At 36.3% G+C, this 13,499-nt stretch overlaps 1 protein-coding gene across 1 annotated transcript in view; it reads left to right on the top strand.

Moving 5' to 3' along the window:
* The window catches only part of LOC126455942 (sodium-independent sulfate anion transporter-like), a 173,586-nt gene extending 162,789 nt beyond the window's left edge, over nt 1–10,797 (top strand). Inside the window, exon 12 of the mRNA XM_050091700.1 lies at nt 10,098–10,797. Within this exon, the coding sequence (XP_049947657.1) occupies nt 10,098–10,126 (29 nt within the window). The 3' untranslated portion in view covers nt 10,127–10,797. The remainder of the gene's footprint in view (nt 1–10,097) is intronic.
* The last annotated feature ends 2,702 nt before the right edge of the window (nt 10,798–13,499 follow it).

The raw sequence follows: 13,499 nt of genomic DNA, 5'->3' as shown, positions 1-13,499 counted from the left end.
CGACACTATCCACTATTTTACTAACAGCTAGAGAATGCTCAATTGACAAAGGTACGACATTTGATTCAAATACAGATCACACACAGAAGCATTCAAAAAATTATTCTTTCCACATCCCAAATAACTGTACAATAGAACTTACCCTTTGCCATGTTCTTCACTGTAGTTTGCAGCGTATAAATGTAGATGATGTACTGTAGATGTAGAAGTGACACCCAACTTCACTCTATTTTGATCTGGTATATGGAGAATGGATCAATAAGTACACATTTTTAAATGATTTGAAGAAGATAGTTCACCTTTCCATACTTCCTGTGGAGTCTTTTAATTAAGTGATGAGGTTCTTTATGTAAACAGCTGTATTGCTTGACTTTGCCTGATGCTACTTGGTTACACCAGAATCAAATAACATGCATTATGTCATCTCAACAATTGATCTTTTAGTCCTCTCAAAAGACCATTTTTTTTTTTTTTTTTTTTTTTTTTTTTTTTTTTTTTTTTTTTTGTGGAATCTAAATTTTTAAAAACCTCTCTCACACTGGCCTGAATTAGCTTCACTGATCAGGATAGTAAAAACATTCATATGTTAAGGGAATTTTCATTCACAAAGCAGGCTTATCACATTCACACAGTTCAATACTGTTCTATCCTGATTAAATTGATGTTAACTTAAATTCCATAAGGCAGTGAAGCAATTTCGAAGTCTCGGTGCGACGAAAATTGTCAGTCGATCTCCTGGAAACATTTGTAATAATTATTAACTTTTGGTGATCACATGGGGAAGACCGAAGATCCGCTGGTAAGACTGTGTTAGCTTATTTATTTGAAGTAACTGGATATCTTGAGCATACAAAACGGCAGGTTCATCCAGTGTAAATCAGACGTTCCCCACTGATCCCGTGCAACACAGCGTAGTAAGCAGACACTGTCAATAATAATCAATTAAATAATACGCGAACACACTTACTTTAGTTTAGTTCATGTATTAAATTCCTTCTCATACAGAATCTCATCAAGATGGCAACTAGCTCAACAATACATTCATACACATCCTCCTTCTTTCACGACTAATCGGCAAGATCTCTTTCATTCTTTTCATAAGAGAAAACATAGATAGCAGAGAAGCTATTCCATGGAGTAAATGGACGCTCCAAGGAATAATTGGGATTGAAACTAGTTTGCATTGATAATCGGTAAGATAAGAAGAGATATTTCGAGATATGTACTGAGTTATATAATTTATAAAATTTCTGAAAATATCGCATAGAGACCGCTGCAAGAGACATTACACATTCATTATCTGATACTCAATCTTTCTCCCTGAGAAATTAATAAAACTTAAGAGTTTACAGATTCAGTGTCATTGTCTTATCTAATAGCTTTGGTGTTTGTGTCAACCCCATTTTCTACCCAAGTTTTAAACTCACACAAAAATTAAAATCTTCATCTTTACCCTTGATAAAATACCAGAATGTCCTTCTGTAATAATCATCCACTAGTAAATATGAGTACTTAATCATACTGCATGATATTTGCTCCATGGAACCAAATAAATCCACATGCACCCCAAGTCAAGTACCTCAGATGCACATTGTCCTCCACCCTTAGGAAATAGAAATTTAGACGTATTATCAAGCTCAAATGCTTTACACTTATCAACAGGTTGAAAATCACAACACTCTAACTTCATACCTCCACTCTGTAAACATGATTTAAGTCCAATGTCAGCTTTACACAACCAACTCTATGCATTCTACATTCTAAATTTTACTAACAGCTAGAGAATGCTCAATCAACAAAGGTGCAGCATTTGATTCAAATACAGAACAAAGTAGCTCACCATTTTCTAACATCTTACATTTGTCTTTGTTAAACAACATTCATACCTCTCTTAGCCAAAGCAGAAACAATTAACAGATTAGTGGTCAAGCCTTGAACAACAATAACATTTCTGATTGAAGATGTACCAGGTCAACTGACAATAAAATTCTCTTTCCTTCACTTACGAACTCAACACTATCAGCACACTTCACAAATTTGTGTCTGCAATTCTGGTACAAAATCTTGAAGCCATCCCTATCTTAAAGTCATGTGTGATTATAATCTGGAGTAAATGATTTATTTATTTTGGTTGAAATCCAACACACCATGTGAACAATACAGTGACATGTCTGCTCCCTTGAAACCCTTTTTTGATGGTTCTTGCCTCTGGGGACATTTAGACTTGGAGTGACCATACTTCTGGAAACTGAAACATTTTATTTTATCTTGCTTGTCTTTGGAAAAAACACACCTATGATTTATTGAACTGCTTAGTGAATAAAGTATTATTACCACCATCTTTTTCCAAGTTGAGGTATTCCTCCACACTTGTATTTGGCATGTATGCTTTAATTTTTTCAGATGCAAAATTTTCATCCATTACCCATCTGGTAAGGCAGACAAACTTTTGGAAAACCTTTCAGCATAATGAGTGAAATTTATCCACCATTAACTGGTTTTCCATTGCTCTGGAATTGTTCAGCTAAATCCAGAATATGAGTTATGTAGTTCTGAACATTTTAAAATTTGGATAATGTAGTGTCCAACAGAGCATCCCTGTTTTTCAGCCACCCAGTTTTATTCTAACTAGCAAGCAGGTTTTCCAGGGTGTCCCAAGCTTCCTTTGCCTTTGTCTTGTTTTGCACTGTACAGAGACTTACCCATGTGCAAAAGGAAAGTATTCATACATCTGTATCTTTCTATGCATTCACATCAACACTTGCACCCCTGGCACAATCCCATAATCTTCACACATTAGCATTAATTTCATCCCAAGCTTCCATGTGTCTAGTCACTCTATTCTTGTCATTTAGTTTGTCTACCACTGGAATAATGGTTTCATCAACCTTAAATTTGAAGATATTTTTGGAAATATGAATACCCAGGCACTAAGTCATATAATTGATCTGTTCAGAAAAAAGATTCCAAATGCTGATGAAATTGATGAACCACTGCTAGCATGATGTACTTATATCACTCATTATAACTGTATTTATACATTAGAATTACACTGTGTACACAGATGACAAAAGTCACAACAACACAAAGATAGTCTATCATTCACAGATGGTTACAGCAAAGGTGAAATGAGTAGCCAGATTACCAACATAACAAATACCCACAACATGCTTTAGCTTTCTTCAAACTGGTATTGAACTGATACATGTCTGTGTGATGGCGCAAGTGCAAATTAGACTAGATTAGATTAAATGTACTTTTTCTTCCAATTGATACACAGTGAGGAGATCTCAAGGATGTAGAACATGTCGCAAAACAACAGCACGCAGTACATATTTACAAAGAATGAAGATATGCCAATGTATCTTCCACGAGTCTCAAAGGAAATGGTCACCAAGGATGTGAAATAAGTCAAAAAATCTTAAATTTATTTTTTATTTAAAAGGTAATAACTTGTCACAAATCATGTAAATGTGCAGTACACTGAGAGGCATATGACAATGCTTAAGCTACTGTGGCAACACATCATTAAAGGGAATAATCATTTTACAGCACTTAAGATGGTCATTCTGAAAGTAATGGCTCCTTTTTTTATTCATGGAAACTACTAAATAGAGCAATATTTCAGCTACAGATTGTCTTTTTTCCACATAATCATAACCATTTGTTATGTACTTTTGTGAACAATGAACCAGAGCCTCCATGCCAAGCTTGTAAAAATCAGAACCAGCTGAAGCTAATCACTTTCTTGCAGCCTTGACAACAGCATCTGAGTCTTGAAAATGTTCACCACATAGTCCATCTTTCTGAGGCCCAAGGTGATGGGAGTCTGAAGGCGCTAAATTGGGACTGTATGATGGATGTGGTAAGACAGTCCTGCCGAATTTTGCGGTGAGTTGTGTGGTCATAGAACTGGTGTAGGGCCTGGTGTTATCATGTTACAGGTGAAAGTTGGTCTTCTTCTCTGGCCTTGCCCTGGCAGTTCTGGCTTTCAGCTTAGTCAGTGTCATCTTGTGGCACGTGGAACTGACAATTTCTTCAGACTCCAAAAGAATCACAACCTGACTATACCAGGAGAGTGTGCACATTATGTGCACATTACTTTACCAGCAGATGGCTGTGTCTTCAATATCTTCTTTGACAGAGAATTTGCGTGTTCCCATTCCAGGGACTACCTTTTGGATTTCAGCTCATAGTGGTGACACATCTCACCTCCAGTGATGATGCTATTCAGAAAACTGTCACCTTCAGCTTCATATTGGTCCAACAGGTCCAATAAATGAGTTTTTCATTCTTCTGTATGCTTCTGTAGGACCCATCTCTTTGTGATAACCAAGAACTTCCAACATTGTTTCCAAGGCATTACAGCCAACATTCAGCTTTACACACAATTCTCTGGTTATTATCTGCCAATCAGTATGGATTAGTTGATCAAGATGCTCTTCATTGTGAGGGATGACAGCTGTGCAGAGTCAACCAGGCCATGGCTTGTTACGCACACCCTTTTCACCACCTCGAAAATGTTGTACCCATCACCCTGCATTGCTCACATCTATTGTTTCGTCTCCATACACCTTTAGAAAGCATCAGTAGATTTCAATCAATGCAATTTCTTCAGCAGTGAGGAATTCAGTCACACACTGCTTTTTTGTAAGTGTGTTCATATCAGACTCAGTTTTGGAACACTCCTGTGCTGGGACCAACTGCCACAGGACAACGGAACCACCTGCAAATGAAAGAGCAAGGTTGACACATTAGCACTGCACCAATGACATCTGGCGTGGATATCCAAACTTACCACAAAAAAAATAGGAGGCATTACTATCAGAATGACCTCATGTATATTGATCTAATAACTGCACTGAATATGTGCAGAAGTCAGACTTGATGTCTTAGTTAGATTATTTGACATTGTTAGTAATATGAACACATAAACGAGTTCTGCTAAGAAATTCATCCCTGGGCCTGGTTTACAGAGATCAAATTTTTTTGTGATGTGGGTGGCAGGGTTGGGGGAGGGGGAGGGGGTTGGAGGGAGGTTGATCAGTTGCCCTATTCCCCTTGCTGAAAATGACACTGACCAAAGCTCTTTTCCAAGTAATTGTTTCCAGAAAATAGAGCAGCAGTATACTTCCACACAATTGAAACAAATACACTCAAGGCCTGACACTGCAATTTCAAATGAACCATTGTTCACAATCCTTTAGCAAATTTCATAACTACCTCTCAACTACTTTCACTGTTACTGTAACAACTTAAATAGACTTTTAACACATATTCACAGACTTTTTGCAAATCTACAGAGGGGAATTTTTTAGCTTTCTTGTGCTGTCAAAAGACAATGTTAATAACACTTTTGAGAAATGATTGTTGAGTCCTCAAATGGAGAAAACAATACATGTTCCATGAAGTACTTTGAAAAGTTCAGTGAATGGTGTTATGAAATCAAGAAAACATCATTCACTTTTAAAATAAGGTATACAAGGCACCACATATTTATGAAAATATTTATAAGAAGGATGGAAATTAATATTGAAGGCATATTTTGTAATCAATCGGAGTATTAATGTTACATTTCTGTAGATGTCCAACAAAAATGTAGCAAACTGCTGTATAATCTAATGTCCAGTGAAACATGTAGTAGATTGCTGTATAGTCTAAAATCAGCTGTTGCCTGTAGGTAGAACTAACAGTACCACATCTCATCCAATAAGCAATGGTTTACAGAAAAAGCTATTTCAGTCATGTGTGTCAATGGAACCTTAAGCAGTTTCAGTTTGAATATTCTTGTCTGTTTCTGCAATACAAGTCATGAACAGATCTAGTGCTTGCCTAACCTTTCTGATATATTGTGTTAACACTGTTCTGTGTTAGTTCTGATTCTTTCAGAGGATGCAACAATTATATGCCAGTATTTGTCTCACTCATTCTGTATCGTATGTTGTTATATTTCTGAATGTGAGCACCATCAGCAGTTTCTATATCAGAACAAATTGGATCAGTACTAAGCACATATTTAATTATTTTTTCTCTTCTGCACATTTAAACAGAAATTATACAAATCTCCATCACTGTTATATCACAGTTCATAAGAAATATTGATTTTTTTTTTTTTTTTTTTTTTTTTTTTTTTTTTTTTTTTTTTTTTTTTTACTGCACTGCATTGTGATGTGAGTCTTCATGTTAGTTAGATTTCACTATCCATAGCCAATAAATCAGCTGAGATTGTTTTCAACACCAAGTATCACTTCTCAACATCTTTCTCCATGGATACGCATAAACCTTTTTTCAAGTCTTCGAGGAACAAGCATAAGCATGCATTTTTAACAGGCTATATCATGAATTTACTGAACTTCTTGAACTTAACTTGTGTACAGAGCAGTGCAGATAACGTTAATGTAGATCCACTTTTGTCCAGTTTTGGACCAACAGGCCACATAAATTTAGAGTTACTGTTGTGTGGCTTCAGATAAAACCCTAGAATAACATATCAACAAGCATAGAAAGTCAAAGCTTAAATGTCATTGACAACTTGTTTTCAGAATGAAGCTTTCACTCTAGAGCAAGATATTCCCTGTAACAAAACCTCCAAATTAGTTGATCATATGTCAGATCAAGACTCAGTTCCATACCACAAATTAATTATGGTGATCAAGTGTTACTTTTCATCAGCCATTAATTTGGAGAAATAATTACATGCTACGCTTAAAGACAGATCTGGTGCTCGTGATGGAAGTGTCAGTTTTCATACACTTGATCTTTCATTTTTGATGATCCAATAAAATTTTGTCTCTGCTTTTCACTGTTTTGTTTCATTTTATTTGATGCACCAGCAACTGTGTTTTTACCAGAATTCATTTTGAAGTATCTCTATACACTACTAATAAACAGCACAGTCTTTCACAGTTGACAATAATGTTAACACATTGTTGTAATCTCATTCTTTGTTAATAGCAACCATGGCTGCACATTTTATGCCATATACTGCATGGAGTAGAAATCAGTCGAGTCACTGACTTAGGTTGTTACAGCAGTTATCACAGTTTTCTATGGGTCTGTATCTTTGAGACAAGGCAAAAGATTAGCTTCATTTCTGCACTATATCCTGACCCCAGATAAGTCCATTTATGAAAAATTTCAGGCTTAAGTGGTTTCTACAATCACTAATCCATTTACATGAAACATTTAAGCATTTATAAACTTCCAGACATGACTTCTGCCTGATCAAGCACAAAACACAGGTGTGATGCTTGCATTATGTCAGAGAGGTGAGGTTTGATCCATCCTTACTTTTCCTCTCTATATGGGAGTCTTTGTATGAGGTGGAACTTTCTTACTCTGCTACTCGTATCCCCTTTCATGACTGTCTAAGTTAAAATGCACACATAGTAATAATGTACATTTAATGTCTGGTTCGGATAGTGAATGATACAGGCTTCTAAAGCTGACAGAATGTTTTATTAACAAGAAATATGAGAGTAATTTATAGTTAATTACATACGCATTATCACAGCTGAAACAAGCACAAACCCAGTTGCAAAAAGCATTAACCTATAGATAGAAAGTAGAAAAGTATCTGATTCCAACTCAGTGGCTAATGAATTTAATGACTATTTTAGGAATATAGAAAATGACCTTATACAACAAAAACTTTGGAAGTATAAATACACATTGCTCTCACAATGGAAGACCTCCCAAAATATCCATGTTTCTTAAACAGGTCACACAAGATGAACTCATACTGGCAATGAGGTCACTCATGACACTTTCATCTGGGAATGATGATGTTCCAGAATGCATTGTAAAACAAATAGGGAAGTATATTGTTGATCCTCTGAAATTTATTATTAATCATTCCTTTTCAATTGGTAGATTTTCTGACCTTCTAAAGGTTGTTAAGGTCACACCATTGTGAAGAAAGGTAGTCACAGGCAATATTAACAATTATAGGCATGTAGGACAGCTTAGTGTCTTCTCAAAGATCTTTGAGAAGCTATTTTCCAATAGGCTACAAGAATTTACAAACTAATACTCATTACTATGAAACTGTCAGCATGGAATCTGGGATTCCAGATCCATAGGCACAGATTTCTGTGAGTATGTAAATGCAATCCTGAAAGCCATGGACCAAATGGAAATGGCTACTGGAATATTTCTGGACGTATCTAAAGTGTTTGATGTTATAGATCATGCTACCCAACTACACAAAATAGAAAATAAGGGTATTAGAGGTATTCCAAATGAATGGATCAAATCATATCTTAAAAAATGGCAACAAAAAGTTATTCTTAAACACGACACACAAACTGGAAACATCATAAGAACAACAACACACTTGTCAGGGAAAACTTTCCTCAAATATGGTGTGCTAAAAGTGTCCATATTAGGCCCAATTCTCTTCCTCCTGTTTGTAAATGACCTGAGTTCATGACAAAAAGAAAATTCTGTTTGCAGATGACATGATCATTTTGATAACAGGATCAGATAAAAAAGATCTTCAGTTCAAATGTTTAAATATGTGTGTATTCCTAAGGGACCAAACTGCTGAAGTCATTGGTACCTAGACTTAGGCACTACTTAAACTACCTTAAACTAACTTATGCTAAGAACAACACACACACCCATGCCCGAGGGAGGACTCGAACCTCCAGTGGGAAGGGCTGACCTTCAGTCATCCGCAGTTAGGACACTGATGTAACTTTCAGACAGGTTTGAAAGAAATAAGTTCGTTATAAACACTGAAAAAATTATAGCCATAGACTTTTACGTATACCACAAAAAGCAGCAGAATGAACTCCAGTTTAAAATAAACAACAAAAGCTTAAAACTGACCGACTGAAATTTTTGGTACTACATCTTCAGGATGATCTCAGATGGAACACAAATATTCAGTATCTAACACATAAACTGTCATCTATTTGCCCTGTGCTAGGGATACTGAAGCTCAAGCTGTAAGAGAGAAGCAGTACTGCAGGCATACAGTGCACATTTCCAGTCTGCAATCAGATATGGAATCATATTCTGGGGAAATTCACTATGTAGCCAAACTATATTCAAAACACAAAAACTAGCTGTTAGAAACGTCTGCAACAAAAAGAAACAAGATTCATGTCATTCTCTTCTCCAAACGCCAAATATTCTCAAACTTCTGTGCTTGTATAGACATGAAGCAATATTCTTCATATGAGAATATTTAACAATTTCCAATGCTTATAAACAAAACAGCTCTGTACATAATCTTGAAACAGGAAAAATTCGTATATCTCACTTCAGAAAATCTGCCTACCAGAAAAGTGCCATACATAATGTTCATATATAGTGCCCATACATACGTATTGTCTAACCATGTCTATAGTAATCATTTGTGGCATATCAACTACATAGGTAGTAAATGTTACTAAGACTTAATGTGTAATCAGGATTAATTTCTGTATTGTCTTTATGTTTAAATGTGTTCATATGTATATATTGTATAACAGTATTGTCTGTAGGAATCATTTATGGGGTTTCAATTATACATATAGTAAATGTTACTTAAACTGAATGCGAAATCATGGTTAATTTCTGTGTTGTTCTTATGTGTAAAATTTGTAGTTTTTATCTCTGCATTATATTTTGCCTTGACCTATATCTACACAAGATGTCACAGGACAAAATAAAAATAAATAAATAAATACTGTGACTGATGGTCATAATTTCTCAAAATACTGTATTACATAACTCTAATAATACTGATATAACTTCTATATTCTCTACTATGTGATTCATATTAGAGTTTTCAACTCTGAAAAAAAAAATTAGCTTCATTTACAATTTTGACTTGCTGCTGAACCAAAAAAAATATGGTTGCTTTACATTAATGGAAATTTTCAGTTTGACTAAGTTTATCTGTAGGTTGTTCATTCATGATTTTTTTTTAAATCAAAATTTGTTTTGGAAAATTACATTTTCTTCTGTTTTTTTATTGTCCCTACTTGCTCATTAAATGGCAGGTTAGCATCTCTCAGTGGTTTGCACTGATATAATTTCATGTCATTGCTTCTTTCTTGATCCTCCCATTTACCCTATATCTCCTAGATTTTTTTTTTCTCTTTCAGAAGCTGTAAAGCCACACAGAGAAACCTGAAATGTGCACGAGAATGTTGTGAGGATGTATCTCTCAATTGGGTCCCCACTGTTCTGATGGTCACTTCATCTACCAATATATTTCAGTGAAACCACAAGAAGATATTTCCAACTACTACAACTGGACTGCATGTGGCCAAAGTACACAGATTCAATGTCTCTGCCAAGAACTTCTAGCAAACCACACTAGAATTTATCAGACACATTATTTTTATAGCTTACAACAGTTTGCTTCTTTAGTGTGTGCCAGACAAGGAGATGACCAAGTGTTTGCACAGTCTCTGAGAGTTAGGAAGAGTTGAAAGGGAGTGAAGCAGGTCTACTCATATTAACTCACACTAGTTTTGTAGTGAATGACCAAACCATTTCAATATTTCACAACAATGATTCTGGGTACAATTTTCTACTAGTCAGTATCCATTATATGACCTTGTTTTTCAATTGACATTAAATTTATAGATACATCTATGTGACAGGGCAGAATATGAGTTCAATTTGTAAAGATCTTTTTTTTCCTAGGGCATGGCCATGGAGATGATTACTTCAGTTTCATACCAAGCCATGTTTATTAGATGCAGGAAAAGTTATGAATACAAAACATTTGAATCTGGTAAAATGTTTGTTCATACACTCAAAAAAATTCTCTCTGTTTAACTATAACATACAGAGTAAATTAATGATGCAACATTTCAACTTTTGATTGTCGTTGCAAGTATATTCTGTATTTGCATTCTTCCTTACCTGTTGCACTTATTGTGAACAATTAAGCAACTGATTTTAACTTGTTCTTGGTCGAAATTTTTCATGTTTAGTTGTGTTACCATACACTGGTATGGTCTTTAATATTTGACTTTTGTTTTAAAAAGTCATAAGTTATTCTAAATAGTTCAGTATAATTATGCACTGTATACAGTTTTATACATAAACAGTATTATAACTGGCAGTTGCAGCATTTTATTGAATACAGGATCAGACAAATTCTCAGACAAGAAACTATTATAAGTATCCTGTTGCGAGCAAATAATTTATGCATCACTTGTTTAAAATTCATTCAAGAACAATGTTATGTCATACACTTAGATGAAATGAAATAACAACTGTAATTTTAACGTCTTGAGAAAATCTCTTGCAATATTGTTTCTCATTTTATTTTATTGCGATCTGCCATGGCACCTAATGCAATAGCATTATAATCAGATTTCAATAGTGACAAGTCTATATTTTTACATAAATTCATCCAGTCATTGTGGTCTGCCATGGCACTGAATGTAATAGCATTTTAATCAATCTTCTGTAGTCACAATCCTATATTTTTATGTAAATTCTTCCAGATGGATATAATGCTTAGATCCAAGTTTATTTTGGAACTGGAAAAGTATTGTTAGGTATCTTATTTGAACAATGAGATTTTTTGTTTTGTATTACATATTTCATGTTTGTCATTTACTATCCATTTTATGCACTCAAAACTAACAGAAACTCAGTCTGGTTTATTTGACAACTCAAGATATGTTACAAATCATTCCCAGGCACAGTACAAGTTGTCTTTCAGTAAACAGTCCAACCAAAGTCCAGTTTGTGCAGTGTCAGAGTCCCATCTGTTAATAATAGAGTCTAAAAGATAAGCATTCATAAACCAAGTCCAGTGTGCACTTCCACTCTATCAACACATGTCTAGTAGAATCATAACTGGCTCAGACTGGTCCTTGGCTGGCTTACGTACAGGAGATGTCAGAGGATGCTCCTGGTGACAAGTGCCACCAGTGTAGTGGCACCATAGCCATCAACACTAATGCTGTGTCAGCTAATCACGTTTTACAGTGACATCAGGTGGTGCCAATATACGTCCCTTCCTACGCCCCTCCCCCAGCAGCAACTATTGGGGAGAAGAAGCATGTGGCATGCGGCCCAGTAGAGCTGCCACCAGGAAAGATTACAGATTATGGGCATCACTGCAGAATGCTAGAACAGAAGAAGGCTTGACAGAAGTTGCATGAACTGCCTCAGCATCAAATGGTCCACCAGGGACGTGGAGGAGGGGGGCAGAGATGCAGGAGGTGGCTGATCGTGAAGGTAGGGATGAAGCTGATTTTGATGGTGTTGCAAGAACCCATGGTGGGCAGAACTCATCTCACAGACTGAAGATGGGCACCATCAAAACTTGTGGACATCACCAAAATCCCCAACTAGGACAGTGAAGCCTCAGAAAAGACATTTACTGGCAGAGGTGAGAGCAGTCTGAGAGGGCACAGTGAGGGCAGCCATGAAGTCACTCTGGCATAATGTGGCTTTCAAATTGGGGGGGGGGGACCTGTAAGGTGCCAGAAAAATACAGAGGGCATTAGGTGCATTGTTGGGCTTCATTTCCACCTGGAGTAGGGTCCTGAAAGTGTGGATATAGTTTCCACATGACTGTTGGAGGTTGAATGAAAAAGTTCTGTATGAATGTGGTGAATCCTTGCATGGGTACAAAACTATTTGAAGGCATGGAAGGAGAATACTGTCCTATTATATGAAATCATGAAGTACATAGGTGCCTTTAAGGGCAACAATTTTTTCCAAGGCCGTGGTAGTAGTGGCTGAAGTGACCTGGGATGTGTGGATGATAAAATGGAATGGAACAAGGAATCAGTCATAACCAACCATGTGGAACTCAAAAATGGGCTGGCAGAATCTAGGCAGGTACTCTCCCACAGCTCCTCAGAACTGGGACAGGAAGAGAACTGCAAAGGAGGAGTAGCTTGATGGGCCTGCCAGGCAGAACATTGGCAGATATTGTTACCAGTGGAGTGATCCATTAACTATGGAATATGTGCATTAACACTTATTCACAAGTGAATCTGTCCAGTTCTGTTTGAGGGTGTCCTCTAGAGCAAGAGTCACTATGTGAGCTTTATTCAAGTACAGAGTAGCCACCGTCTTAAGAGTGACGTTTGAATGTATCACAGAAAGTCTTTAGGATGGTGCAAGGTCTTTTGGATTGTGTGGAATGTACTGTTTCATGAACCGTAAACCCAAAAGCATGGGAAGAGTCTCCCCTTAAAACATTGTCCACTTTGGAGTCCACTACCACAAGAACATTTACTGGATGAGTGATTTGATTCTAAGTAAGCTAAAGTTGTCCTAACAAGAAGGCTTGCTAGGCTCAAAGGTTTGTCTTGCCAGCCTACAAAGACAGTGATACTAAACTTAAGTAAGTGGTTTGACTTATCAATGACACAGAAGCACCAGTATCAAGAAGTAACTCCACTGATGTTTGTTTATGAATTCATATAAGTACAGTTCCCGAGCTGAAATCTGAGAAGTCTAAACTTCTGTAGGTTTATTGTTCACTTGGTTCACTTCCACAGGTCAAGATGTATTTGTGGCACAAC

Source organism: Schistocerca serialis, chromosome 2 (assembly GCF_023864345.2).
Source record: "Schistocerca serialis cubense isolate TAMUIC-IGC-003099 chromosome 2, iqSchSeri2.2, whole genome shotgun sequence".
Lineage (NCBI taxonomy): Eukaryota > Metazoa > Arthropoda > Insecta > Orthoptera > Acrididae > Schistocerca > Schistocerca serialis.
Note: the sequence above shows the minus strand (reverse complement) of the source record. Positions and strands in the feature narration are given on the sequence as shown.